The 27,346-nt window shown below is 43.2% G+C and overlaps 2 protein-coding genes across 14 annotated transcripts in view; one reads left to right on the forward strand and one right to left on the reverse strand.

Moving 5' to 3' along the window:
• Kmt2c (lysine methyltransferase 2C) overlaps positions 1 to 13,889 on the forward strand; it is a 224,138-nt gene extending 210,249 nt beyond the window's left edge. For 8 of the 12 annotated variants that reach the window (XM_055612928.1, XM_055612930.1, XM_055612933.1 and 5 more), the window contains 8 exons: positions 300 to 1,416; positions 2,270 to 2,406; positions 3,808 to 3,950; positions 4,211 to 4,379; positions 9,020 to 9,136; positions 9,460 to 9,533; positions 9,717 to 9,825; positions 11,755 to 13,889. In XM_055612928.1, coding sequence (XP_055468903.1) covers positions 300 to 1,416; positions 2,270 to 2,406; positions 3,808 to 3,950; positions 4,211 to 4,379; positions 9,020 to 9,136; positions 9,460 to 9,533; positions 9,717 to 9,825; positions 11,755 to 11,847 — 1,959 coding nt within the window. In that variant the 3' untranslated portion in view covers positions 11,848 to 13,889. The remainder of the gene's footprint in view (positions 1 to 299; positions 1,417 to 2,269; positions 2,407 to 3,807; positions 3,951 to 4,210; positions 4,380 to 9,019; positions 9,137 to 9,459; positions 9,534 to 9,716; positions 9,826 to 11,754) is intronic. The other 4 variants (XM_055612931.1, XM_055612934.1, XM_055612938.1 and 1 more) reach the window with 1 other exon arrangement.
• A 7,514-nt stretch (positions 13,890 to 21,403) lies between these two features.
• Positions 21,404 to 27,346, reverse strand: part of Galnt11 (polypeptide N-acetylgalactosaminyltransferase 11) — a 36,949-nt gene continuing 31,006 nt past the window's right edge. For both annotated transcript variants that reach the window (XM_055612648.1, XM_055612649.1), the window contains exons 9-12: positions 24,848 to 25,066; positions 23,903 to 24,007; positions 22,190 to 22,327; positions 21,404 to 22,057 (exon numbers count right to left, since the gene is read on the reverse strand). In XM_055612648.1, the coding sequence (XP_055468623.1) occupies positions 21,926 to 22,057; positions 22,190 to 22,327; positions 23,903 to 24,007; positions 24,848 to 25,066 (594 nt within the window). In that variant the 3' untranslated portion in view covers positions 21,404 to 21,925. The remainder of the gene's footprint in view (positions 22,058 to 22,189; positions 22,328 to 23,902; positions 24,008 to 24,847; positions 25,067 to 27,346) is intronic.

Genomic DNA, 27,346 nt, shown 5'->3' on the forward strand with positions numbered 1-27,346 from the left:
TCTTTTTGGTTTCATTACAGTTAGGAAGGGGGATGTCCCAAGAAAGTTCAAGAGCAGAACAGTCTCCAAATTGTGACTTTGTAGGGGAAACATGGGGGCCCCTTACCCTTTACTTTTATCAACTTCAGTTACTCCTAGTTAGTCATTCTCAGTGTTCAAAGTCAACTTGCTATGCCTAAATATTTATTTATTATGCTGCCCCCTTAAGTCATAGACCACTGAACTTCTCACTGTAACTAGAATTGTTTTACAGGCATGTGAACCCCTCCTTTTTCTCATGGTTTCTTTTTGCTGCTCAGGAATCCCTTCCTTCACTGCCACAGTCCCCAATGAAGGAGCCTTCCAAAGCATTTCACCAATACAGCAACAACATCTCCACTTTGGATGTACACTGTCTCCCTCAGTTCCAAGAAAAAGTTTCCCCTCCTGCATCACCTCCCATAACTTTCCCTCCAGCCTTTGAAGCAGCCAAAGTAGAGTCCAAGCCTGACGAGCTCAAGGTGACAGTCAAGTTAAAGCCACGGCTGAGGACTGTTCATGGGGGGCTTGAAGATTGCAGACCGCTAAATAAAAAGTGGAGAGGAATGAAATGGAAGAAATGGAGCATTCATATTGTCATCCCCAAGGGGACCTTTAAACCACCCTGTGAGGATGAAATTGATGAGTTTCTAAGGAAATTGGGCACGTCTCTTAAACCTGATCCTGTGCCCAAAGACTATCGGAAGTGTTGCTTCTGTCATGAAGAAGGGGATGGGCTAACAGATGGACCAGCAAGGCTGCTCAACCTTGACTTGGACTTGTGGGTCCACTTGAATTGTGCTCTGTGGTCCACAGAGGTCTATGAAACACAGGCTGGTGCCTTAATAAATGTTGAGCTAGCACTGAGGAGAGGACTACAAATGAAATGTGTCTTCTGTCATAAGACAGGTGCCACCAGTGGATGTCACAGATTTCGATGCACCAACACTTATCATTTTACTTGCGCCATTAAAGCACAATGCATGTTTTTTAAGGACAAAACAATGCTTTGCCCCATGCACAAACCAAAGGGAATCCATGAGCAAGAGTTAAGTTACTTTGCAGTCTTCAGGAGGGTCTACGTGCAACGAGATGAGGTGCGGCAGATTGCCAGCATTGTGCAGCGGGGAGAGCGGGACCATACGTTTCGTGTTGGAAGCCTCATCTTCCATACCATTGGTCAGCTGCTTCCACAACAGATGCAAGCATTCCACTCTCCTAAAGCACTCTTCCCAGTGGGCTATGAAGCCAGCCGGTTATATTGGAGTACTCGCTATGCCAACCGGCGCTGCCGCTACCTGTGCTCCATTGAGGAGAAAGATGGGCGGCCAGTGTTTGTCATCAGGATTGTAGAGCAAGGCCATGAGGATCTGGTCTTAAGTGATTCATCACCTAAAGGTAAAGGCTCCTTGTGTGCTGTTGTCAGGCCAATGGATGTTTCATGTCAGTGTTTCTGTTTTTTCCATGATCATTTCATGAGGATTTTTTTTTTTTAATTTATCAATGCAAATCTTAAGCCCCTTTGTGTTAGCACACCTTGTTCTTTGATCTGCAGTTTGTACAGGTTTGAGAAGAAGAGTTGTTAAGGCCTGTCTTTCATTTATCTTGGAGCCCAACTCAAGGTCAATTACTAGAAAGCAGGGACCATATCTAAAGCATCACTATGATTTTGTCCTATCTCAGCTTCTGATTTAGAGCTGGGAATTACAAACTTCATTTTGTACTCCTGGGCATGTCTATCTTTTCACACACACACACACACACACACACACACACACACACACACACACACACGTGTGTGTGTGTGTATTACTAAAGAGCTGCTTTTTAAATGTTTTCACAGTTTCTAAAAATATATGGAGCAGTCCCAAAGATATTTCCAAAGAAACTGCCAGTTCTGTGTTTTAATTCTTACCCGAGGGAATGCCTATCTGTAATTGAATCATTAACCAAATGTTTTCTTTGTTCTGTATCCAGTTGAGCTCACCGATTTCTTTCAGTTTATTGTTTGATGTCCTTAAGGTGGCATTATTTTCATCCAGATTTCATTGAGTCTTTGAAATAAGTTGCTGCCATTTAACAAATTTGTTTGTCACATTGCTGCTCAGTTTTATTTGAAATTCAACTAGGAGGTCTTTGTGAATTATTCTTCTTCATCCTTTTTTGGTTTTGCTCTTGTCCAATTTTTTTTGTTTGTTTGTTTAGCTATAAGGAAATTGATCGTAAAAATTACTTTCTTGTTCATATATAGATGTTTGGGATAAAATTTTGGAGCCTGTGGCATGCGTAAGGAAAAAATCTGAAATGCTGCAGCTTTTTCCCGCGTATTTGAAAGGAGAAGACCTGTTTGGCCTGACTGTCTCCGCAGTGGCACGAATAGCTGAATCAGTAAGTATCCCTGTCACTGTTTGCTGACCCAGCATGCTCACTATGCTGCCCACAGAAACTTGCTTTCTAGGACACAGCTTCCCATGGCCTGGTGTGTTCTTCTCAGGAAAATCAGTATGGGTAGTCAATTGAGAAGCTAAGTCTCTCAGAGGAGCAGCTAGTACCATCTGTCCTGTTTATCCCCATGGTGGAGAAAACACCTTTGTCCTGCTGAAGTTCTGGTGTTCTGCAAAGTTTTTTCCCCCCTTTTGCTTAACTTTCCTCGACATTCTCTTTGTCCTAGGGGCAGGTGCTCCCAGAGAGCAGTAGGTTGCAGCAGCACTGACTAGTGTCTTCTCTGAATGTAGGTATGTTTGTCAGTGACTCTGTGCAACACTAGAGAAGTGTAGTTCATTAGAACTATAGTTTAGAGCCAGGCCTGGTGGTGAAGGCCTGCAGTCTCAGGGACGTAGGCTGCTGAAGTAGGCATGTAATTGAAGATCAGTCTGGGCAACCTAGTGAGGTCCTATCTCAGAATTTTATACAAGAAAAAAGAGATTTAAGGCTCTAGGTCAATGGTACAGTGCTGGCCTTGAATGCTTGGGGGGTCTAGGTGCAATTCTCAGAACTGCAAAAAGAAAAAAGTAAACAAGAACATGTTGTAGCAAAGAAGACCAAGCTGGTGAGGTGGCGCAGCATGTAAAGGCACTGCTACTAAGCCTGACAAACCAAGTGCAACCCAGTGTCTGTGTGGTGGTAGGACAGAAAGACTCCCACAGCTTGTCCTGTCGCCTCCAAAGGCTCACCACGACGGCACTTGTGTATACACACATGCACACTCATCCTCTCTCTACATAAACACAGACAGGAAACATGGAGTATTTTTTTTAAGAAAGTAAAGAAAACCTTTGAACATATCAATTGCTTTTCAAGCATAACTTAATAATACTGCTAGAACAGTGCAACCTCTTGTCATGATCATATTTGATAGAGAGAAGTGATCCAGAAACTAAACTGCATAATGACCTCCAACTCCTCTAAACATCCAGACAAACAAACACATCCACTAGATTGTGACCACTGCTTCCTGTCTGTAAACTGAAACATCAGATGCTAAGTATATGCAGGATTGCTTTGATTGGTGTATTGTTTCTGGGAGTTAATCTTCACCTCAAGAAAAAGTGCCCTGGGCTTACCAAGGTTTGCTTGAAATTGGATTTATACATTATTCAAATAGTTATGATTGCTGGCTCATTACATTAAATAGGTCACTGACTAGGGAAAAAAACAAAACAAAACAAAAAAATTTCTATATTGTCTCCCTGGGCCATCTTTTTCCCAGCCAAAGATTATATTCTTGGCCAATGAGTTATCCTTTTGTGTATTTTCCTTCTTCTTTTTTTTTTTTTTTTTTTTTTTTAGCTACCTGGGGTTGAGGCATGTGAAAACTACACCTTCCGATATGGCCGTAATCCTCTCATGGAGCTTCCCCTTGCCGTTAACCCCACAGGTTGTGCCCGTTCTGAACCCAAAATGAGCGCTCATGTCAAGAGGTTTGTGTTAAGGTATCTTGTTTCATCTTCACATAGTACAGCCCAGGGTTTCTAGGCACCTTAGTGGGTTTTGTGCTTGAATTGTCTGCTGCTTACAAACCCTGCTGTCTCTGGCTGTGTATGTGCCTGATAACTTCAGAAGACGCACTGTCTCTGCTAGGCAGCTTTCTATGTTTCTGTCAGCAAGACTTTTAATTGACTTGGCTTTCGCATTATTCGGAGGTGTCTTCAGTTGTCCTTTTATTTTCCTGTTGGTACATCATCATCCATAGGCCTCACACCTTGAATAGCACCAGCACCTCAAAGTCGTTCCAGAGCACAGTCACTGGAGAGCTGAATGCACCCTACAGTAAGCAGTTCGTCCACTCCAAGTCATCACAGTACCGGAGAATGAAGACTGAATGGAAATCTAATGTGTACCTGGCTCGGTCTCGGATCCAGGTGAGGAAAGGAGTTGAGTTAGATCTCAAGATGCTGGTACCCAGTATGAAAAGCTGCTGCACATTGGCTGCAGAGATAGAATCAGGTTTGGATTTTAGTTTTTTTTTTTTTTAATTTTGTGGTACTGTGATTTACACCCAGCACCTTGTGTGTACTAAGCAAGTGCTTTACCACTGAGCTAACCCCAGCCCTGGAATCATACTTTGATGGTCAGTTCAGAACCTGAGGTCTCTGGTTTGTATGTAGCCTTAGAACTTGGTACTGGACCTCGAGTAGAAAGCAGACCTTGGGAATCCACATCTTTCTATCTTGTTCAAGGCTGTGGAGAACCAGGTTGCACTAGATTTTGCATGCACTGAATTTTTAATAGCTCAGTAGAGTTGTTTACAAGCAAAAGTGAATGCCAGCATTTGGAAGGTAGAATCTGGGGACTTAGGAGATCCAGGCCTATTGTGTCTAAACAATGACAAAATAACTCAATAAATAATCTCATGAGACATTGTAGCTTTGAAAGCTGTATCTTTAGGATCCTTCCTGTTCAAGAAATCATTGCACATTTCTCATAGACAGTGCCAGGAGTATCTAAATGTAACTCTGCCCATTGACTGAGCATTTAAAATTGAAGCTGTAGTCCTCATCTCCTGAATTGTGGTCTTAATGTTGATGAATCTAATCAGCACCTTTCCTGTCCCAGAATGGAAGTGTAAAGCTTCTATTTTGTCAACTCCTGCAGTCCCCAAGTTCCTTATGTTGTTGAATAGTATCTATCAGTGCCTGAGTCACTCCTCAGATCTGAGGAGATCCCTCCCACCATAAAATTCTGTTAATTCACCCCATCCCCCTCCAAGTTCCAATCTCTCTCTCTGGAAATCAGTGTTTCTATGTACAGTAGAAATTAGATCAACAATCCAGATTCTAAGGAGTTGAGTCCAAGTTCTTTCCTCCTTACTGGTAGCTTCCAGACTCTTCTTGTTCTTAGACATTCTGCAAATGTGTCTAGCATAAGGCCCTCTTTACTTACCACTTTTTTCTCTTGATGAATCCTTTCAGTCTCAAGCACTGGGACATTCAGACTGAGTAGCCTTCTTTGTTCCTGACCTCTGCTCTCTGTTTGTACCCAGTGACCACCATTGGTCTCCAAGTATAGCTTCAGACACTCAGCATCAGCCAGGAGTTCTGAGGCTGACAGACCGGGGTCTGCCCACCTCCACAGACCCAGCTCTGTAAGAGCTGCCAACTTCAGACCTAGGTGAACACCTACTGTCTTTATGGTTTCTTTCCTATCTTCTGGTTTTTGTTTTTTTTTATTTCCTTGTTTTGCTCTTCTGAAATGTCCTTCACTTTATCTGCTGATCTTTATTAACCATTTTAACCATCATCTACAATCTCTTTGCACTCTTCATCATTCTGTTTGTAGTCCTAATTTTGATGAGTCTAATCAGCACCTTTCCCGTCCCAAAATGGAACTGTAAAGCTCCTACTTTGTCAACTTCTGCAGTCCTTATGTTAGGAGCTTGGTAGGATCTTGACTATGTCTTCAACTCATAATTAACCTGAATCATTTTTTTATGTTTTGTTACCATGGACATAGATGAGGGTGTGTTTATGCATGCACATGTATCAGTCAGAGAACAATTCCACGAGGTAGTTCTCTTCTTCCATCTTTATATGATCTTTGGTACTTGAACTCAGGTTGTCAGGATTTCGAATTAACCACTTTGATCCACTGAACCATCTTCACTGGCCCACCTGAGGCATCTTTGAGAGTTTTGGCTTTCTGTCATTTCTCTTACCATTCTTCTCTTTGCTCATTTCTTCAGTGACTGTGGTAATGTTAGCAGCTACCTGAAGTGTTCCTGTGCTGATACCTTAGGAACACACACATACACACATTTAAAAATAGAATCGTATTATCTACACTCACTTCTCCCCACTAACACGCAGCGCTCTCTCCATTACCTGAGGTCCCCGTCATATTCTCATTAAGTTGTGTGGTGCTTCATGACAGTGAGCTGTCATTGCACCATCGCCCTGCTTTTCAGCGTGTCTCACAGCAAACACTGCACCATCAGTATCTTACATGACTGTTCTGTGTACTGACAGCTTCAGTTAGCCACAGTATAATCCAAAGAGTGAAGTTTCTGTCTGAAGCTACATTTACTTACTTTTTGTTTTACAAAAAGGCCATAATCACTGGTTTCCTCTTACAGTCTGTGTCTCTATAATGGTTTTCTCTCGTGTAGCAGGTATTCTCACTTTTCTATATTTTATCAGCTTGGTATGTGTAGGCTGTCACTGAAAATTGTTTGTTTGTTTGTTTGTTTGTTTGTGGGTATATGCACCATATGAGTATGTGTGTCCACAGAGGCCAGAAGAGGACATTGAGTCCCCTGGAATTAAAAGCTGGTGTAAGCTTCCACATGGGTGCTGGGACCTGACAACTCAGTTCTAACCACAGAGCCATTTCTCTAAGCTCTGACCTGGGTCTTAATCACAGCTACTAACTGCTGGGACAGTCTTCTCATGACTGGCGTTTGGACTTGCTTTTTTGAGAATTATACGTTTTATAATCTTTGTCTTTTTGACTAGTTTGCAGCATTAGTTGTTTTCCAGTACGAAACATCTTATGCTCACCAGAAGAACTCCAGTACCTTTTTTATTACAAATTTTTTGTCTGTTTATTATATAGAGCAAACATATAATTTTGTATCATTTCTGTATACACACCATATGTTGTATTCTCTTAGATTTTTTGAATCTATACAAAGAATGTCAGTTTTTTACTTCCTTTCATTGTGTAGCCAGTTACTGTAATGCTGTTTAGCATACAGTCTGCTTTGTTAAACTTGAAATCGTTGCTGTTACCGTGCCTTAGGTTCTCAGAAACAGCCAAACAATACTGATCTACACCCACATTCTTTTTATGTTCTGCTTTGCTCACATCTGAGTCACTGGAACCAATCAAACTGCATAGGTGGGTTTCTTTTTTTCTTTTTAAAAGATAAGTCAGTGACATGCTGGCATCATTGGCTTACCAACTATGCACTTCAGTGAGGAGCCTCTGGCAGATTCCATAAGCAGGACTTGATTTTCATTCCTCATTTTCTCCACAGTTTCTCCCCTGGTCAGAATTGAAAGTACAAAGCCAAATTAAATTAGGGCAATAAAATGCAGATTATCTATGAACATTGTGATTTATTTCTTTACTTTGTATTTTATAAAATTAATTTTATGTCCATTACTGTGAACATGTCAGATCCCTTGGAGTTGGCGTTACAGACAGTTGTGAGCTGCCATGTGGGTGCTGGGGATTGAACCTGGGTCCTTTGGAAGAACAGACAGTGCTCTTAACAACTGAGCCATCTCTCCAGTCCCTGTTTACTTTTTTTTAAATTAATTTATTTATGTATACAGTGTTATGACTGCATGTACACCAGAAGGTTCCAGATCCCACTAGAGATCATTGTGAGCCACCATGTGGTTGCTGGGAATTGCACTCAGGACCTCTGGAAGAGCAGCCAGTGCTCTTAACCTCTGAGCTATCTCTCCAGCCCCCCTATTTACATTTACATTTTAAGGGATGATGTTTCCCTACAACTTTGTTTGCTGCCACTCCGACATAGTTATAAGATTAACCAGGCAGTGGTCTATACCTTATACACTGCCAAATAAGGCTTCAATGTGTTTGGCAGTTTAGGCTTTCTGTCATCCCAGCCACTCAGGAGGCTGAGGAGGAGGATCACAAGTTCAAGGACTGCCTGGACAATTTGGTGAGATCCTGTTTCAAAACATTTAAAAAGAGCTAGGAATGTATTTCAGTGCTTTTGTAGCACACGTGAAACCCCAGGATCAATCCCCAATAGCGAGGTTAGGGGGCAACATACTGTACGCTTCTCTAATAGCTTCGGAATGTTTTTATTAGGGAAAAACTCCAAAAATGGAATAGCTTCTACCTTTCCTGATAATTAGAGCAAAGTAATGTTTTCTGTTTTGCTATATTCCATTATTTCTAGGAAACTCAGAGTCAAATCTGAAAGTACTTTGTGGTAGTCATAATTCCTTATAGTTCTCCCTCCCCCTGTTCTGTTCAATGTATATCACTATATGAAATGCCTTTAATGTAGCAAGCCTAGTGGAAAATGCAGCCAGCTGGTCCATAGTAGCATTTACAGAGACTGTCTTAATCCATTTGGTGTTGCTACTATAGGATGTTGGAAATGGGCAGCTTGTCAACTACTGCTTACTTGGCTCATTGTACTGGTGGTGGGGATGACCAAGACAGGACAGAGAGGATAGGACATGCCAAGTTATTCTTGCATGGGAGGCTGATCACTCAAAGATAGCTAACCCTACCCCACCATCATGACAATAATCCATGCCTGAGGACAGTAAGAACAAGAGCAGTGTAATGATGCTAAAGTTGAAAGGAGCAGCATTGATTTTAATCAATTTAATCAGATTTAATCAATCTGAAATTGATTAAATTTCAGAAAGCAGTACAGTCAGTGGCCTTCACTTGAATGTTGGAAACCTTAAATAATGACTTTTGACAAGACTCCAAGGGCAGTGCATTTTTATGAAGAGAATAAAGGTCTGTTGGGTATATTGGAACATTTACAATCCTTTTTCCTTCCATGTAGGGACTGGGCCTGTATGCTGCTAGAGACATTGAAAAACACACAATGGTTATCGAGTACATTGGAACGATTATTCGAAATGAAGTTGCAAACCGGAAAGAGAAGCTTTATGAGTCTCAGGTACAGTATAAATTGGCCACAGGCAGACATCTGAAAAGCACAGCCCTATGTGCTCAGTTGTGAACAGAAGCCACCCGAGCAGTTTTACATAGTTCTTGTCTCTTCCCTTCACTGTCATCTTTTTGTAGCTGGTGTTACTTGCCATATGTAATAGAGATTACTACCCCAGTTTTACAAGCACCTCATCTGCTGTAGACTGGACACATCGTCCATATATCAGCTGTGTTTGGTAGGGTCCACAGGAATGTGACAGGGTGCTTTCAGTGCACTGACTGAGGCGAAGGAGCTTCAGATCACATGATGACTTCCTGCCTTCTTTTTAGAACCGAGGTGTGTACATGTTCCGCATGGACAATGACCACGTGATTGATGCCACGCTCACAGGAGGGCCTGCAAGGTGAGGCTGGAGGACCATGACCCAGAGGGCTTTGCTAGGGTAGGCATGTTCCCATGGTGCCTGGAGAGTGGAGGACTTTGTACTTGCTTCGTTAGTACATCAATGGAATTGTCATTCGTTTCCACTAGGTGGGGAAAGCTCCTCTCGTTGTTGTCACATTCAGTTTTCTGATGTGTCTTGCAGGTATATCAACCATTCATGTGCCCCTAACTGTGTGGCTGAAGTGGTGACCTTTGAGAGAGGACACAAGATTATCATCAGCTCTAACAGGAGAATCCAGAAGGGAGAAGAGGTAAGGGGTGGAGAGGGACTGTGTCTGCACCAGGGTGCAGCAGTTCATGGCCCTGTGTTTTTCAGTCACATTATTCTTAGAATCTTGTCCCTCGCCCAGAGTTTCGCCATCTCACTTCAAGCATTCAGGTGCCAGCTTCTTCCATGTGATAGTTCATAAAGCCACATGAAACCCACCATGTGGTGCCACATGTAGGGTCCTCCTAATCTGGACAGTCTGACAAGCCCCTCTCAGATGGTGCCTGCCACTGACCTGGCAGTTGCCAAGACTTGATTCGTATAATGTAACTTGAAAGGCTGCAGGCAGGAGTGTGGGAGTCACATGTTTCTGACTTCTCATTTTTACACTTAGAAAAGTTCACATCATATATGTAATGTGGGTGTTTTGTGTTTTCTGTCTTTGTTTCATGTAGGACTTGACATTCCTTTCTTAGTATCTCTTAGAGGTGGCTTTGGTGTAGCATTTCACCTAAGATTATTGTTAGCCTTAATTGCTTCATTTACATTTTCCAGCTCTAGCTTTCACACATGCCATCAGTACCTTGAATCTAATGCCCTAAATCTGGAATTGGTGTCCATTACAAAGCTCTGGGGAAGACCATGGTGTTGGGAAGCCTGGGTGTGTTCACTGTGATGAAACCCCAGTCATCTGTGGGCAAAATATGAGATCATGTCTATTACTTAAGTTTTTTAGAACTTGCTTTTACAATTAGGAACGTACACATATGGCTAGGTTAGGACTCACTGTACAGTTTACAGAACACCCTGGTGCCACAGCTCAGGGGCATCACTCCAAGACAGGCCTTGCAGAGCAGCCTAGGAACTCTCCTGTCTGTCATCTTGTATATACCCTGTAGGTTTCCTGAGCCTATTGCTCAGCAGACACCTAAAAAAGGCAGTGGCTGCTTCTCCCAACACAGCTGCTCCACAGGTGTACTTCCCTTCCTTCCTGGGCAGTGTTCTAGACAGTGGCTGATGTTTGAGCTAGGAAAGACTCAAGAGATTTACTGTACTTCCCCTCACTTGGTATGGGCTAGAGGGGTAGGGGTATAAAGCTTATATGGTGGGAGTTATACTGTTTCCCAACCACCCAGTTGATTGGCCTGGAATTTGAGTAAGAATTCCCTATAGTCTTTGAATGTTGGCCCAAAACATAGCTCTTTCTCTGAGGGGAACAACTAGCTCATCCTGAGCCAAATGTGGGTGGCCATGGTTGAAACCTCAGATTCACAATATCCTGAACTCCATCACATTCCACTGTGGAAAGGACAAAAGAAAATCCTCAATCGGTGCATTAATTGGTGAGACATGAGGCATCAGTAGGTTTTAGATGCTGAGGATGGAGGTAAACATTAACATTCTAAACTGCTCTCTGTAGTCACAAAGATGTTAGGCCAGATACAAATGTTGGTAGTAAAAACGGTGAAGGGAAATGGATACAGCCCCAGATCATTTCTATGGTAGATCCCTCAGTGTTCCATCTCTTGGTGGTAGCAAATTCTAGTTAGTGAATCCGTCTGTGGGACCTTTGAGTAGAGTCAGCTTCTTCAGAGGCTTCTGCCCACACGAGGAAAAGAAGGGGGAAGCTGTGATGTTGGCAAGGTTCATCTCTGTCCAAACCAGGGGAGCCTCCTATGGTTTGAGGGAGTGTGGTCCTCATCTCACCCAAAGTGGTAGAGAGAATACTATGAAAAGTCATAGAAACCCAACACATCCAGGTCAGCCTTTGCACAAATCAACTTCCTGTTAAAGTATAGCCCTTGTAGCTCTACTTGCTTTTTGGGGTATCCCTGTCCCATAAGGTTCCATGGACCTCAACAAACCCAGTTTTGCTTAGTTTGCCTTGTGTCTGTTTTGCTTGCTGGTTTTGGAATAGAGGGGAGATGGGAGTGGGCACTGACCTGCCTCACACTGTCTTTGCTGTGGGCAGCTTTGCTATGACTATAAGTTCGACTTTGAAGATGACCAGCACAAGATTCCGTGTCACTGTGGAGCGGTGAACTGCCGGAAGTGGATGAACTGAATGCATTCCTTGCTATCTCAGCGGGCGGCTCGTCCCTAGGAAGAGGCGACTCAACACTTAATTGGATTTTGCAGACAGAAAGATATTTTGTTTTCTGACTTTTTGAGAAACAGCTTCTGGGAGTTCTGGTTCCTCGGCCTTTGTCTGAAGGAAGCACAGCGCAAGGGGAGCCAGCTGTGGCTGCCTTGCTGTGCTCTGGGGTCATCAGACTCACAGAATGGTCCAGCACTTTTTTTTCTTTTTCTTTTCTTTCCCTCCTTTTGTTTCCTTGTGGGTGGGTTTTGTTTGTTTTGTTTTGTTAGTCTCACTAAGGAGAAACTTTTACTGGGGCTAAGAGCCGGCGGCTGCCCTGCCCCAGGGTGGGGGCCTTCCTATGAATGTAAGACTGAAATCACCAGCGAAGGGGGCTGTCCAGAGTGCTGGCCACGCCTTACTGACAGGGCAGGCCCTCAGTTTAACTAAAGTGGACACCACTGATCAAGGAATGTACTGAGATGACTTCCTTAGGGATAGAGCTAAGGGATAATAACTTGCACTAAATACATTTGAATACTTGATTCCATGAGTCAGTTTATTGTAGTTTTTGATTTCTGTAAAATAAGAGAAACTTTTTGTATTTATTATTGAATAAGTGAATGAAGCTATTTTTAAATAAAAGTTAGAAGAAAGCCAAGCTGCTGCTGTTACCTGCAGAACTAACAGACCCTGTTACTTTGTACAAATATGTAAATATTTTGAGAAAAACAGTATAAAAATAGTTATTGACCAAATGCTACCAGGCGCTGCAGCAGCTCGGGTGCTTATAACCATGGTAGGGATGTTACAATATAATTTTGTGTTATTAAATATGCCATTATAATTATGTAATAACCAAAATTTTGCCCTGGTATGCCTGGGCCTTTTGGAAACCGTCTTAGTGCTTGTTTTCTACATTAACTTCTGACGTGCGGCCGTGTGCTACAGCTACACTTTCATAGCTGTCGGCGATCTAAACTAAAGTTTCATATTATATTGTTGCATCCCTACTTCTTCAGTCAGGTTTTTTTGTGCTTACAATTTGTGATAACTGTGAATAACGGCTTAAACACAAACCCAAATGGAGGCTGAAATTTTTTCTTCAGCAAAAGTAGTTTTGATTAGAACTTTGTTTCCAATCACACAGAATCATGTAAACATAATAGAGTCATGTAGCAGGGACCTAACCCAACTCCTTAGCCTTCTATTTAACATAAAAAATTTGAAAAGGAAAAAAAAAAAGAGAGAGATATGGAGAGAGTGAGAGATGTGATTACGCTCCCAGCTGCAGGACTCCGGCAATAGGGTTTTTCGAAGATGTAATTTTAAAATGTGTTTGTATGAACTGTTTGTTTACATTTCTTTAATTAAAAAAAAAAACACTGTTTTGTGTTTGCTTGTAGAAACTTAATCAGCATTTGAACCAGGTTAGCTTTTTATTTTGTACTTAAATTCTGGTACTGACACTTCACAGCTAAGTATAAAATGAAGTTTTTGTGTGCACAATTCGAGTGGACTGTGAGCTGTGGGTACATTCAGTGACTCTGCTCGCAGCTTGTAATGTATATGGCATGATGTATTTTTATCTTACAGAATAAATCAATTGTATATATTTTTCTCTTGATAAATAGCTGTATGAAATTTGTTTCTTGAATATTTTTCTTCTCTTGTACAATATTCTGACATCCTACCAGTATTTGTCCTACCGGGTTTTTGTTGTTTTCTGTTCTGTATAATAGTATCTAATGTTGGCAAAAATTGAATTTTTTGAAGTATACAGAGTGTTATGGGTTTTGGAATTTGTGGACACAGATTTAGAAGATCACCATTTACAAATAAAATATTTTACATCTATAGAATCTGCCTTGTGTTGTCTGCGGGCTGTGGTCATGTTTGGAGTTTGGTTCTGCTTGGGGTCTGTCAGAATTGTTAGTCTAGATGTTCAGATGTAATTTAAGCCATGACCCCTGGGGCTGGGCTCCCTCAGTCAAATAAGAGAACTTGTGTCAGGTGTGCAACAGGACAGATTAAAGGTCATTCTTCATGTTTATTTGCTTGTTTAATGCCTGTTCTTGTTTATCAGTTCGTGTCTGAGATGAAGTCCCGCTGTGTTGCCCAAGCACAAGCCTTCCCACTCTCCTCATGTCTCCAGAGAAGACAGGCTACAGCTCTACACCTGTATATGCTGCTGCTAGGCCACCTCGACAGGCTTTGTTTCCTTTTCCTTCCTTCAAGCTACTTTTCAGCTCCACTGGGTTGTAGAGAACTGTCAGATTGAATGACTTAACATTTAACTTAGTGTAGCTGTTGAGAGGCAGGCATGGTGGCACTCACCCTGAATCTCTTGTGAAGCAGGGGGATCTTGACCTTGTAGCCTGTGCCACATATGTACAGAAACAAGAGCATCTCTCAGCGATCAGGAATCCAAATTCCTGGTGCAGTACTCAGGAGGTAGAGGCAGGCGCCCAGTGTTTGAGGCCAGTGTGGGCTACAGAATGAGTTCTAGGACTGCCGAGACTATACAGAGAAACCCTTGGTGTCATATATCCTTTCCGCCTCCAAACACACACTTTGTATCAGGTGCTGAGGGAAAGGAATGGTTCGCGTGTTTATTACAGTGATGCTGGCTCCGCACTACCTATCAAGACCAGGAAGGGTAAGAATCTTAACCACTAGACTAGTTGCCTAAATACTGTCCCGGGGGCAGTGAGAGCATGGGAAAGGATGTCGGGGTGACTGCAGAAGACCACGTACAGCGCCAGCATCTGTCCAGTGGGCAGCATTGATGTCTTCCAGGGCCTCCAGGGGTCTAGCTTTTAATCCTCACAGTGAATCCTAAGCATGAAAACAGGAGCAGTCTCGAGACTGTGCTCCAGCCTGGTCAAGTGCATCAGCTACCTAATTTTTTGGCTGCACACTTGGCACCTTGTACTGAAGGCAAAGGTATATTGGGGTGTAATGAGCCTGGCCTCAGAGCTGTCTATGGCAAAAGCAGGTTAGTTTCACTGCACTTTTACCTTCCTTATCCGAAGTGACACTGTTGGCCACTGTCCTTTTAAACTTGTCTAACCCTTGTTTGTGGATCACTGTTTTCCTGGGATGAGTCTCCCTTCTCATCTGACAGACTATAAGTTTTTGCTGCATATGAAGGACACCAGACACATATGCCAAGCAGAGTGGTTCCCTCACCAGGTGAGCAGACTGGTATTGCTTTTTTCTGTTTGCTCCGGACTCCTAAGCCAGTGGGGTAGCATTACACCACGGCGAAGTGTAGTGTCCCCTGTCACTGCTAACGGTGTCTTCAGATTTCCCTTATGACCTGGAATCTGGCATCTCAGCACTTCAGCTAGGTCTCTGGTCTATCGCCAGCCCTTTGTGCTGTCCCATCTTGCTGGGGAAGCTTGTACTTGGTGTGCAGGGCTTCCCGGAGTGGCTGCACACACGTCAGCGTCTCCTGGTGCAGTGCTTTCGGTTTGGGTTTTAAAGTTTTCTCTTTTCTGAAGAACTGGACTCAAGTTTTTGAAAACTGTTTTCTAGCGTGTTCTTCCAACTCAGTTTAATTCTAGCCACAAAAAAATACAGCCCTGCTTCATTTTCCTCAGTAGAACCTCTACCTATACGGCACAGTCTTAAATTCCTCTTGGGATGTATACACTGCTTCACTCACTCAGCCCATCCCCCATCACCACCACATACACACACACCATTCCCTAGTTCTTCTCTGCTTTGTCCTTTCTGACTTCTTACAAATTACCCCAGTTGACCCCATGTCTGAGGAGAGTTCCCGCCTGCTGTAGTTTGGAACCATGTGTAGGAGGCTCTGGCCTAGCCTGGTGTTACTTGGCAGGTGGTAGGAAATTTAAGATGTGCTACTGGGGTCACTGGGACTGTCCTCGGAGGACAGTCCAATCTGTCTCCAAATAGATTGCATTGTGCTGTGCTTCTGCCTCACCGCAGGTGAAGTTAACTTCCTGTTACAATCTTTCCTTTTCTTTCCTTTAATGCACTGTTTTCTCTTGTCCTGTCACCTTCTTATTTACTTGTTGCTCTGTTCCTCACCTAAGAAATACTCTGCAGCCTTTGTCACAGTTGATTCATATCCACTCCTGCCCCTGGTGGCAGCGGCAGGGAGCATCTGTTCTATGTTGATGGATGTAAAGCTGCATCTCAGTTATCGTGACACTGGGCACCATTTCGTGTGATGAGCCATGTCTACAAAACTGGGGACTGAACAATTGAATTTAAAATATTGTACACATACAGAATATGTCTCAAACTTTTTCTTATTCTCATTCTGTCTTAAACAAGTGCTTAATTCTGATGAAGTCCCATTGAGTTAATATTTTAAGGTTAATGCATTGTTTGGCAGATCTTTTTCTACTCTGAAGTCATGAAAGTACTCTGCATTTCCCTCCTTACTTTTCATTTTAGATTCAGACCTGTATCTGTCTTTCAAGTTTGTATTCTGTTCAGCATGGAGGTAATTACGGTCCAGTTTTGTTCAGATAGAACCAGTTCTTCCAGTAAGATAGGCAGATTTGGGATCAGGGAGATGGCTCAGCAGGTAGTGCCTAGCATCAGTCTCTGGTATAGGACTCACCTAAAAGCCAGGTAAGTGCAGTGTGCACTCCTTGTGTGTGGAGGTGGAGGGAATCCCTGAATCAAGGGCAGACTTTGTTTAGCCTCATCTAGATGCCACACACCAGGCACCACTTCAGGCTCTGTTTGGGCAAATCAGGTATTCTATTGAATATGGTATACTGTCTGGAGGGTTTGTGGGGGGGGGGGGTAGAATATTTGTGTTTTTAAGGCAGAGTCTCATTATATAGCCAGCCGTGCTAGCCTCTGCGGTGAACTCAGATCTGGCAGCCTCTGGGATTAAAGGTATATGCCTGGCCTGAATATTTAAAATGACAGAATGGTTGGCTGGGTATGCATTTCTGCTTCTGTGGGGTTGGAAAGTAATGGAATTGCAGCTCTGTGGTCAAGGACAGTTTGTGCAAGCATTTTTGAAGACTTTCTATGGTGTTTCTACATACTTGGTCACATGCTGCAGATGAAGTCACTTTTCTTGCTTCATTTACCAAGTCCGCGCCTATCTTCTTGCTGGACTGCTCTGGCTAGGGTCTTAAGCATAAGGCTCCTCAGTTAAGAGATAACACAAGGGGGCTGGCTGCTCTTCCAGAGGTCCTGAGTTCAATTCCCAGCACCCACATGGTGGCTCACAACCATCTACAATGGGATCTGGTGTCCTCTTCTGTCATACATGCAGATAGAACACCCATATGTATAAATCAATCTTTTTTTAAAAAGGAGATAACACAGGAATATCCTACCTTTTGCACAAAACTTTCACATTAACGAGGTTACCTATTAATGTCCTTTCTTGTCCTAAGGAATTTTCCTTCTCCTAGCTCTCTCCCTCCTCCCTACCAACACTTCTATGTAGATTAAAATTAAATCATAACAGGTAATGTTTGGCCTCTTGTACAAAACAACCAATAATCTGGGTTGCTAGAATTCTTTTTTTTTATATATTTTATTTACTTTGTATCCCCCCATAAGCCCCTTCCTCCTCCCCTCCCGATTCCACCCTACCTCCCCCTTCTTCACGCATGCCCCTCCCCAAGTCCACTGGTAGGGGAGGTCTTCCTCTCCTTCCATCTGATCATAGTCTATCAGATCACATCCGGAGTGGCTGCATTGTCATCTTCTGTGGCCTGGTAAGGCTGCTCCTCCCCTCAGGGGGAGGTGATCAAAGAGCAGGCCAATCAGATTATGTCAGAGGCAGTCCCTCTTCCCATTACTATGGAACCCACTTGGACACTGAACTGCCATGGGCTACATCTGTGCAAGGGTTCTAGGTTACCTCCATGCATGGTACCTGGTTGGAGTATAAGTCTCTGGGAAGACTCCTGTGTTCAAATTTCTGGTTCTGTTGCTCTCCTTGTGGAGTTCCTCTCCTCTCCAGATCTTACTATTTCCCACTTCTTACATAAGATTCCATGCACATTGCCCAACAGTTGGCCGTAAGTCTCAGCATCTGCTTTGATAGTCTGCAGGGCAGAGCCTTTCAGAGGCCCTCTGTGGGGAGGGGGTTAGCTTCTTTTCTGTTTTCTTCTTCTTCTGATGTCCATCCTCTTTGCCTTTCAGGATGGGGATTGAGCGTTTTAGTCAGGGTCCTCTCTCTTGATTAGTTTCTTTAGATGGACAGATTTTAGGTTTATCCTATAAGTCTATATGAGTGAATATATACCATGTGTGTCTTTCTGCTTCTGGGACAGCTCACTCAGGATGATCCTTTCCAGGTCCCACCATTTACCTGCAAATTGCATGATTTCCTTATTTTTCATTGCAGAGTAATACTCCATTGTGTAGATGTACCAAAATTTCTACATCCACTCTTCAGTGGGCATCTGGGCTGTTTCCTGCTTCTGGCTATTACAAATAAGGCTGATACAAACATGGTTGAGCATGGTTGTCCTTATTGTGTACTTGAACCTTTTTTGGGTATCTGCCTAGGAGTGGTATGGCTGGATCTTGAGGAAGCGTTATTCCTAGTTGTCTGAGAAAGCGCCAAATTGATTTCCAGAGTGGTTGTACCAGTTTACATTCCCACCAGCAGTGGAGGAGGGTTCCCCTTTCTCCACAGCCTCTCCAGCATGTGTTGTCACTTGAGTTTTTCATCTTGGCCATTCTGATGGGTGTAAGGTGAAATCTCAGGGTTGTTTTGGTTTGCATTTCTCTAATGGCTAATGAGGTTGAGCATTTCTTCAAGTGTTTCTCTGCCATTCTATATTCCTCTACAGAGAATTCTCTGTTTAGCTCTGTTCCCCATTTTTTAATTGGATTACTTGGTTTGCTGCTTTTCAGCTTCTTTAGTTCTTTATATATACTGGATATTAGCCCTCTGTCAGATAAAGGGTTGGTGATGATTCTTTCCCAATCTGTAGGCAGATCTTAGAGCCTGTGCTCTTGTTGTTCTGTTCAAGAAGTTGTCCCCTGTGCCAATGACTTCTAGGGTATTCCCCACTTTTTTTTCTAGCCGATTTAATGTGTCTGGTTTTATGTTGAGGTCTTTGATCCACTTGGACTTCAGTTTTGTGCAGGGTGATAAGTATGGATCTATTTTCATTTTTCTACATGTAGACATCCAGTTGGACCAACACCATTTGTTGAAGATGCTATCTTTTTTCCATTGTATGGTTTTGGCATCTTTGTCAAAGATCAGGTGTCCATAAGTGTGTGGGTTTATTTCTGGATCTTCTGTTGATCCACCATTCTGTTTCTATGCCAGTACCATGCAGCTTTTATTACTATTGCTCTATAGTACAGCTTAAGATCAGGGATGGAGATACCTCCAGAAGATCCTTTATTGTAGAGGATTATTTTAGCAATTCTGGGTTTCTTGTTATTCCATACGAAGTTAAGAATTTTTCTTTCCAGGTCTGTAAAGAATTGTGTTGGTAATTTGATGGGAATTGCATTGAATCTGTAGATTGCTTTTGGTAAGATGGCCATTTTTACTATGTTAATCCTGCCAAGCCATGAGCATGGGAGATTTTTCCATCTTCTCATATCTTCTTCTAATTCTTTCTTCAGAGACTTGAAATTTTTTTCATACAAGTCTTTGACTTGCTTGGTTAGGGTTACACCAAGGTACTTTATGTCATTTGTGGCTATTGTGAAGGGTGTTGTTTCCCTAATTTCTTTCTCAGCCCTTTTGTCTTTGGTATACAGGAGGGCTACTGATTTTTTGAGTTAATTTTGTATCCAGCCACTTTGCTGAAGGTATTTATCAGCTGTAGGAGTTCCCTGGTAGAGTTTTTGGGGTCACTCACGTATACTATCATATCATCTGCAAATAGTGGTAATCTGACTTCTTCCTTTCCCATCTGTATCCCCTTGATCTCCTTCAACTGTCTTATTGGTTGCCAGAATTCTACAGATGAACACGCTGAGGTGTACAACTACTTCCGAAGTTCACAGCTGGCGAATCATCTCTACCACTGGCATTCAGAAAGTGTTAAGTCAAAGCCTAGACTAAGAGCACAAGAGCCAGGACGCTGTTGAGGAACTTGTGGGCCATCTCACTTCTCGGAGGATTCAGATCCTTGGACCCTTGAATTGTTTTCTGCATTCTTCGAGGGGTCTCATGGAGCCCTGTGGTAGACTGGTACTGTAACTGTCCTTCCCGCTGAAGGGCTTGGTGACAGACAGCATCTCAACTAGCTTTCTCTCTGTCTTCATTCTCGGGGCAACTTTCCATTGTTTCTGCTATCTTTTATCATATCCTGTCAGGCTGCTTCTGCCACTTTTTCCAGTTTGGGCCATAAATGAAAGCTGCTGTGGACAGTCTTTGAGTCCGCTGGCTGCCCTGTGAGGAATAGTTTTACAAGACCTACCCACCTCTCCACTGCTGTACTGTTATGTTTCCCTTCGCTCAGCGACATCTGTGAGCTGGCCACCACTCTCATTCCTGAGGACACCAAGTTTTTTCCCCTTTGGCTTGCAGTGTTCTCGATTCTGTTTCCTACTTCATTTCTGTTCTGACATTTCATATTTCTGCCTTGAGTTTCAAGTTTCCTTTTTGTTTGTCTAAGGTAGGATTTTAAGACAATCTCTATTAAGGCAACTTGGACATTATGAAATGTCCAAGGACTTTGGTAGCATGCCATACACTCTGCTATGTTTTTATCCAACTGTTTAATTTCATCTCTGACCCACAAGTGGATCAGTGTCAAACTACTTGGAGGTTTTATAGTTGACTTTTGATACCTTGGACAGTGGTCTGCCTGACACAGACCATGTATACATGAGAAGTGTCACTATGCTTTGTGTCAGCTTTCCTATGTGTCTGTCAGGTTTTGAAAGACGACATGTTAAAATGTCTCAGTTTTGTAGACAGATACGCTTGTTTATTTGGAAGCTTCTTTCTACGCCAGGTAGCATTCCCTGCTGAAATCTACTCTACCTCATATTGACATAGCTCCATCAGATAGATGTATGGATAATGTTTATTCACAGTGTCTTCCCATCCATTCCTTTTTATACTGAGGTTCTTGTAGGTAATGCAATTGGTCTTATTCAATCCTACGTCCTAAAGGAACCCTTGTATTCAGTAACACGACATTCAATGTGATCATTGCTGTTGCTGGGTTTAAAGCCACTCACTGCCTTTTGCTTCCTAGATGGACCAAGTAATCTGTTACAGACAGATTGCAGATTGCAAATATATATAGGGTATGAACTGTTTGTGTTTTAAGATAATATCACTGAGCTTCTGCAACATGAGACTAGAAACATAGAATATGGGGCAGGGAATCACTTTGTATTTTGATGCTTGAGTATTTGAAGACTTTATGAAAATTTTCTCTGAGTGAGATCTGTCTACTTAGAAGTGAGTTTCACAGGCTAACAAACTGCTGTCTAGCTTAATGGGCTGTCAGCTGAATCGTGAAGTATTTCTTGTCACATTCCCAGGTCATCCAGACCACAGTCCAACCCCATAGAGCAAGACAGAAGATAGAAGAGGCAAAAATCCTAGTTAAATGATCAAAAAGATCCTTTATTTAATGTAGACAGCCTATTAAGTCATCAAAATAATTTATAATAGTTAAATGCCTCTTAAATATACATGATACCTTCTGAAACTAAAAGTAATATGCACGCAGCCAGTTTTTAAAATCTATTAGGAACATTAATCAAATGATAGTAGGGTGAAAAATCTCTTATGAAGTCCTCTATGAAAGGAAATTGTGACAAGTTCCTGATTAGACAGAAACCATTCCATCTCCAAGGGAGAATAAGGGAACATAAATACAAATAGAAATGTCTCATTCCTGGGTTTGCTCTGTATAGTCACAACTCTTTAGAATTATTTTCTATTTTCCCTGGATAAATAAGAACCCTTAACAGCAGCTCAGAAATTACCCAAGTTCCAGTGAAGCACCTTCTGCTCCTGAGGTGGTCACACTCCAGCAACATCCTTCATAAAGCACCTTGATTTATGGCAGGTATGACAAAACTGGGCGAATCATGTTGTCTTCAGACAGGGCCCGCCTTAACCTTCTAGGCGCCACTGCTGAGAGGAGGAACCATCACAGATCGCCATGCCAACAGAGCCCTTCTGGTCCATCAGGTCCACCACTCTCAGGCACTGTCCAACAGACACTTGGTACAGCCGATTGTTCTTCTGGAAAGAAGCAAGAAAAAAAGACTTGTTTTCATTTAAAAGCAAACATTCTTGCAGCACACAGGGAAGATGTATAACTATCAGGACTAGCCCAGGTTCCTGGCGGCCCACATTGATAAGCAAGCTCCTCACCCCAAAAGTCCACTGTTGGGACCCTCCCGAGCCGTGGCACTTCATGAGACGGGGTGGATCTGATGAGCGAGTTTCCGACATGTCGAGGCAAAGGAGGTTATTTAAAATCAATTCATGCTCTTCATTGTAAATCCAGATCTAGTAACAAAAGCAAATATATATATTTAAAAAACAAGTGTTGCTTTAGGTACTGGAATGAAGGCCTTCACAATGTAGGCTCCACCTCAGCTATCTGGAACAGTAAACTGGGAGGTGAGAGAGGCCTAGAGAGAAGTCTCTGGGTCACTGGATAGTGTCCTTGAAGGGGAGTGTGGGGCTCTGTCCTCTTTCATTCCTAAACATGCAGTAGAGGGACTCCCTGTGCCATTTGTTCCCAACACGACTGGCCCCTCTGCTGTGACATCAACCATAGACAGAGCCCTCCAAAACTAAGCCCAAAACAAACCCACTCCTCTTTTTCTCTTCTCAGCCAACTTAGCATAGCGTTACCCAGGAGAACCCAGGCAGTGGCACTCTGATTTAACTGAATGCAAGGGATCAGGTCACTGTTTCCAGTTGTAGGGTCTGCTGACAGAGTCCTCTTAATTCACAGACCTAATAAAGCTCCAAGGAGCCACAAGAGGTATGGGCAAGAGCATGGAAAGCTGATTATTTACCACAGCCCACATCTGCTGGGTGAGATGTGCTTAAGCTGGTCCAGGCCAGCCCTTCTGCAGAGTGTCACAACCCAGTTCCAGGCGGTGAGAGTAAATGTCGGCTGTACAGTGAGGGTCTCACCTGGGACACGCTGAGGCAGGGGTTCCCTTGGGTGTGGATGTGAATAATCTTGGTTTTAAGCCCAGGCTCAAACAGGATGAGTATTTTGCAGTGAGAAACTCTGTAGCACGTGCTGGAAAGCCCTGCTCCAATCCTGTGCTTCTGTTTCAGACCCAGCACTGACCGCCTGAATCCAGTGCAGCTGAGAAACTGCCATCTTCATTATGCGTTGACTATGAACAGCTATAGTATTAGTGTAGTCTTGCATGGCCAGAACTCACTACATTTAAAGCCATTTAACTTGGGCCCATTAGAAGGCTCAGTGGGGGAAGGCGATTGTTGCCAAGGCCCATGACCTCAGTTCCATTCCTCTATGTGTGCACACTCATGTGCTCAGTCAGGGAAAGGCAGTAGACGCTAGAAATGTGCAAGTATGCTCTGCATGTATCAAAGGCCTAGGTTTTTCCAACTCCTGTGTGAGGCCAATGCACCACCAACATGGTGTGACAGTCACATGGGCCAGCTGTGACAGAGCTCCCAGCTTATATCATGGTTAGGCTATGAAATTACAGTGACAAAAGGGAAGGCTTTATTTGCTTATATTTTAATATCGAAAAGACAAACTAACTGAAAGTAAGTGGATGAAATGAACCAAACTTTTGCTGCAGTGTCATTTAATGAGCTGTAAAAATTGATCAGGAAAATCTGACCCCGGTTCATCTACTGAGGTCTTAACGTTTGAAGAAGAACACTCCCCAAGAGAAGAAAACAAGTCTAAACTACTGACAAGCAAAGATCAGAGGCAGAGAAAGAGAGAGAAGACAAAGTGGTTGTTATTAAATATCTCTGAGCTCATTTGCAAAGTAAAGCTTGAGGGAAGTCAGGGCACCAAATGTCTGCTGCCCGAGTCCGCCCACATGCACTCCCTTCCCAGGGCGACTGGGAGGGAGCACCCACCTGAGTTGGGTCTCCGTAGTCACAGGCCTTAAGCAGCACCAGGCTTCCTTTCTGGCTGGAGCGGCCCTGGGCCACCAGGCATTTGTTGGTCTGCAAGTGGTAGAGCTGCAAAAGAGGACAGCTGTAGTGACAATTTTGGAACTTTGGTTTCTTTCAAAAGCACAGAAACGCCAGCTTTCGGGCTGTGTGCGTGTGGTGTGTGCACAGTGTGAGTAGGTACACCTGTGTGTGTGTACCTACTCACTGAGGCATGGGTTCTCTCAAACCCAGAGCTCATCAGCTGGATTTGCTCCAAGAGTCCTGTCTCTGCCTTCCAAGCACTCAATTACAGGTGGGCAGCACACCTGCCCAGCGTCTACTGGATTCCTAGGATCGAAGCTCTGATCCCCACACTGAGGTGCAGGTTGTTTTATCAGCTGAGCATCCCCTGTCCTCCAGGCCAGTTTTAGAAACTACAACAGTGTAACTTCAGGGCAGAGCACGTAGGCCTTAGTATGACTAGAGAGGGTCTAGTAGGCCTTCTGTTGGCCTCGGAGGGCTGCCAGTGCACTGGACGTGGGACTGACTTAACAGCCATCTTAACTCTCTATCTCAAGTTGCTCCCTAAAGCTGAGTCTCAGCAGTAGCATCTGCTGCATTTTCCTGCTCATCTCCCTCTGAGGAATCCTTTCAGGTCTCACACTGCCTTTCTCCCTGCTGTCTCGGCTCTTGGAAGCTGACACATAAGGGACATAAAGGTGCAGTCCCTCCAAGGCAGCAAATACAGGATGATCTTGACCTTGGTGTAAACAGCAAACATATTAAGATTTCTAAGCTTTTCTACTTGAGAAGAGGGAAGTCCCCAAAAGAATATAATTAAATCTGAGCTAAATCTAGAGAGTCCTAGGACCTCAGAAACTCTAACTGCTCCACCCCTCCCAGAGAAACTTCGCAATGCCATCTCACCCTTCCACGCAGCAAGACTCTGGGGCGCTTGGGTCCTCTGTTGATGAAAATGGGCTGCGGAGGTTTGGCGTTTGGGCCAGGAATCTGCATCTCTGGGTAAATATTATCCAGATACCACTTGAATGATTGACAGCCCAATTTCTTCCTCAGTTCAACACGCTCACTGATATTTCCAAAGGTTTTCGTCTTCAAATCAGGTCTTAAGGAAAAATACTGCTCCTAAGTTAAGAAAGAAAGAGAGAAGGAAGGAAGAAAAAGAGAAAGAAAAAAAATTGTTAGAAATATATTATGCATTCTATGAGGAAAACAGTCCTGTGGGGTTTGTTTGTTTGTTTGGGTTGGGTTTTTCGAGGAAAGGTTTCTCTGTAGCGTTGGCTGTCCTGGACTTGGTTTGTAGACCAGGCTGGCTGAATTCACAGAGATCTGCCTGCCTCCGCCTCCCTGAGTGCAGGGACTACAGGTGTGTGACACCACACCTGGCTGTCCTGTGTTTTCTTAATATCACAAAGGGAACTTTCCAAATGCCTCTCACTAAACATAACACAAATTCAGTATTTTTTTTTTTTATCTCACAGGAGACAAAGTGGAGGAAACTTAACTCAGTAGATTACGTGGAAAGAGTGACTCAAACTCTGGCCTTGGGTCTTCTGTTCTCAACATGAACTGAAGATGCAGGATTCTTGGCTATGGATAGTGACCTTGTTAAAAATGAAAACTGAGCTGAGTATGGCTGTACATACCTTTAATCTCAGCACTACAGAACAGAGGTAGGGAGATCTTTGCGAGTTCAAAATCAGCCTGGTCTATGTAGGAAGCTCTAGGCCCGTAGAGACTACAGGGTAAAACTCTCAAAAATGGCACCACTAATGAAACCAAACAACAAAAAGACTGCAACACAGTTCTGAATTTTAAAATTCATTAACAGAAACTAATTCTCAATACAGACATTTGTAGTTTTAATTAGCTGGTTCATATGTGTATACAGCATACTCTGTTGCTGTATGTTGTTTTGCTGGAAAAACTTTATTATGATGGCGGGAGTACAGCCTTGTGCATTTGTGGTAGTCAGCGGACAGCTCTTTGGGGTTGGTTCTCTCAACCTTAGATAGGATTCAGGAAGCAAACTGGCTGCTGTACGGCAGGCGCTTTACCCACAGAGCTACCTTACTGTTTTAAACACACAACCTCATGAAAAAAATGTAGGCGAGACAGGAATGTTTTTAAAGCTATTAAAATAACTAGTTCTTCTTATATTAAGCATTTACTATAACAACAGCTATTTGTAGTTTTGTTTTTTTGGTTTTTTTTGAGACAGTGCAAACATACAGCTCAAACTAGCCACAGCCTCTCCAGAGCTGGGATCACCATTACACTTTGACATTTTAGTTATGATATAAAATGAGAATCAGACCAGTGAAATCAGACCAGTGAGGTTCACATTTGGTCTTGTTTTCTCTTTGAATGATCATTTTACACATGCAAGACTTTTATAACATGTATTAGTTATTTGAAAAACACTGGTCTGGGGCTGGAGAGATGGCTTAGAGGTTAAGAGCACTGGTTGTTCTTCCAGAGGCCATGAGTTCAATTCACAGCAACCACATGGTGGCTCACAACCATCTATAATGAGATCTGGTGCCCTCTTCTGGCCTGTAGGTATATGTGCAGGCAGAATACCGTGTAAATAAATCTTTAAAAAGACAGACAGACACTGGTCTATGGCTATGCAATTCTTCCAAATACTGATAAACTTCATTGTACAATAATTTATGATTTCATCAGGAAAGTTAAATAGTGGCATACTTTTAAAGTCATAATGGTGGAGTTTTGTTTTGTTTTTGAAACAGGGTCTCACTGTGTATATCCCTGGCTGGCCTGAAACTCACTATGTAGATGAGGCTAGCCTTAACACCAGCTGTCTCTGCTGTGATTAGAGACTTAGGCCCCCAAGCCCTGCTGACTTTTTGTCAATCTTTTACTGCAAAGTTGAATTTTACCATTTACAATCCTTGGCTCCATTTGAATAGGTGCTGCTCACACATGCATAGACTTTAGTGTGTCTGCAGCAAACACAGTTAGTGCCTGTATTCATCTGACTTTGGGATGAGTTAGGCCCTGCAAACCTCCTGAGCAGGCAGCCAGAGCCTAGAGGTCAGCAAACCACATTGTGGGTTCTCAGTCAGGCAGGGATGATAACAAATTCACAAGGAGCTCTGGGTTAGGAGGGGGAGGAGACAAATAGAACTTCGGCATGCTTTGAGCCCTGCTCCCAGATCCCTCCTCCTCAGGACATCACAGCCTGGGCATCTGCTGCCATGTACTTGCCTGTTAGGGCTGCAGATTACTGCCTGCTTCAGTATCTTTGTTTCCAAAGCCAGAGCTAAGGCACTCAGCCAGGCGTGCTGGTGCTTGGATGCCTTTAATCCCAGAATGTGAAGGCACCAGGATGAAGCTCAAAACCAACCCGTCTCAGTGACTGCACAGAAATAATCACAGCAG

Source organism: Psammomys obesus, unplaced genomic scaffold, assembly GCF_907164565.1.
Source record: "Psammomys obesus unplaced genomic scaffold, mPsaObe1.curated_primary_1811, whole genome shotgun sequence".
In the NCBI taxonomy this organism is placed as follows: Eukaryota; Metazoa; Chordata; class Mammalia; order Rodentia; family Muridae; genus Psammomys; species Psammomys obesus.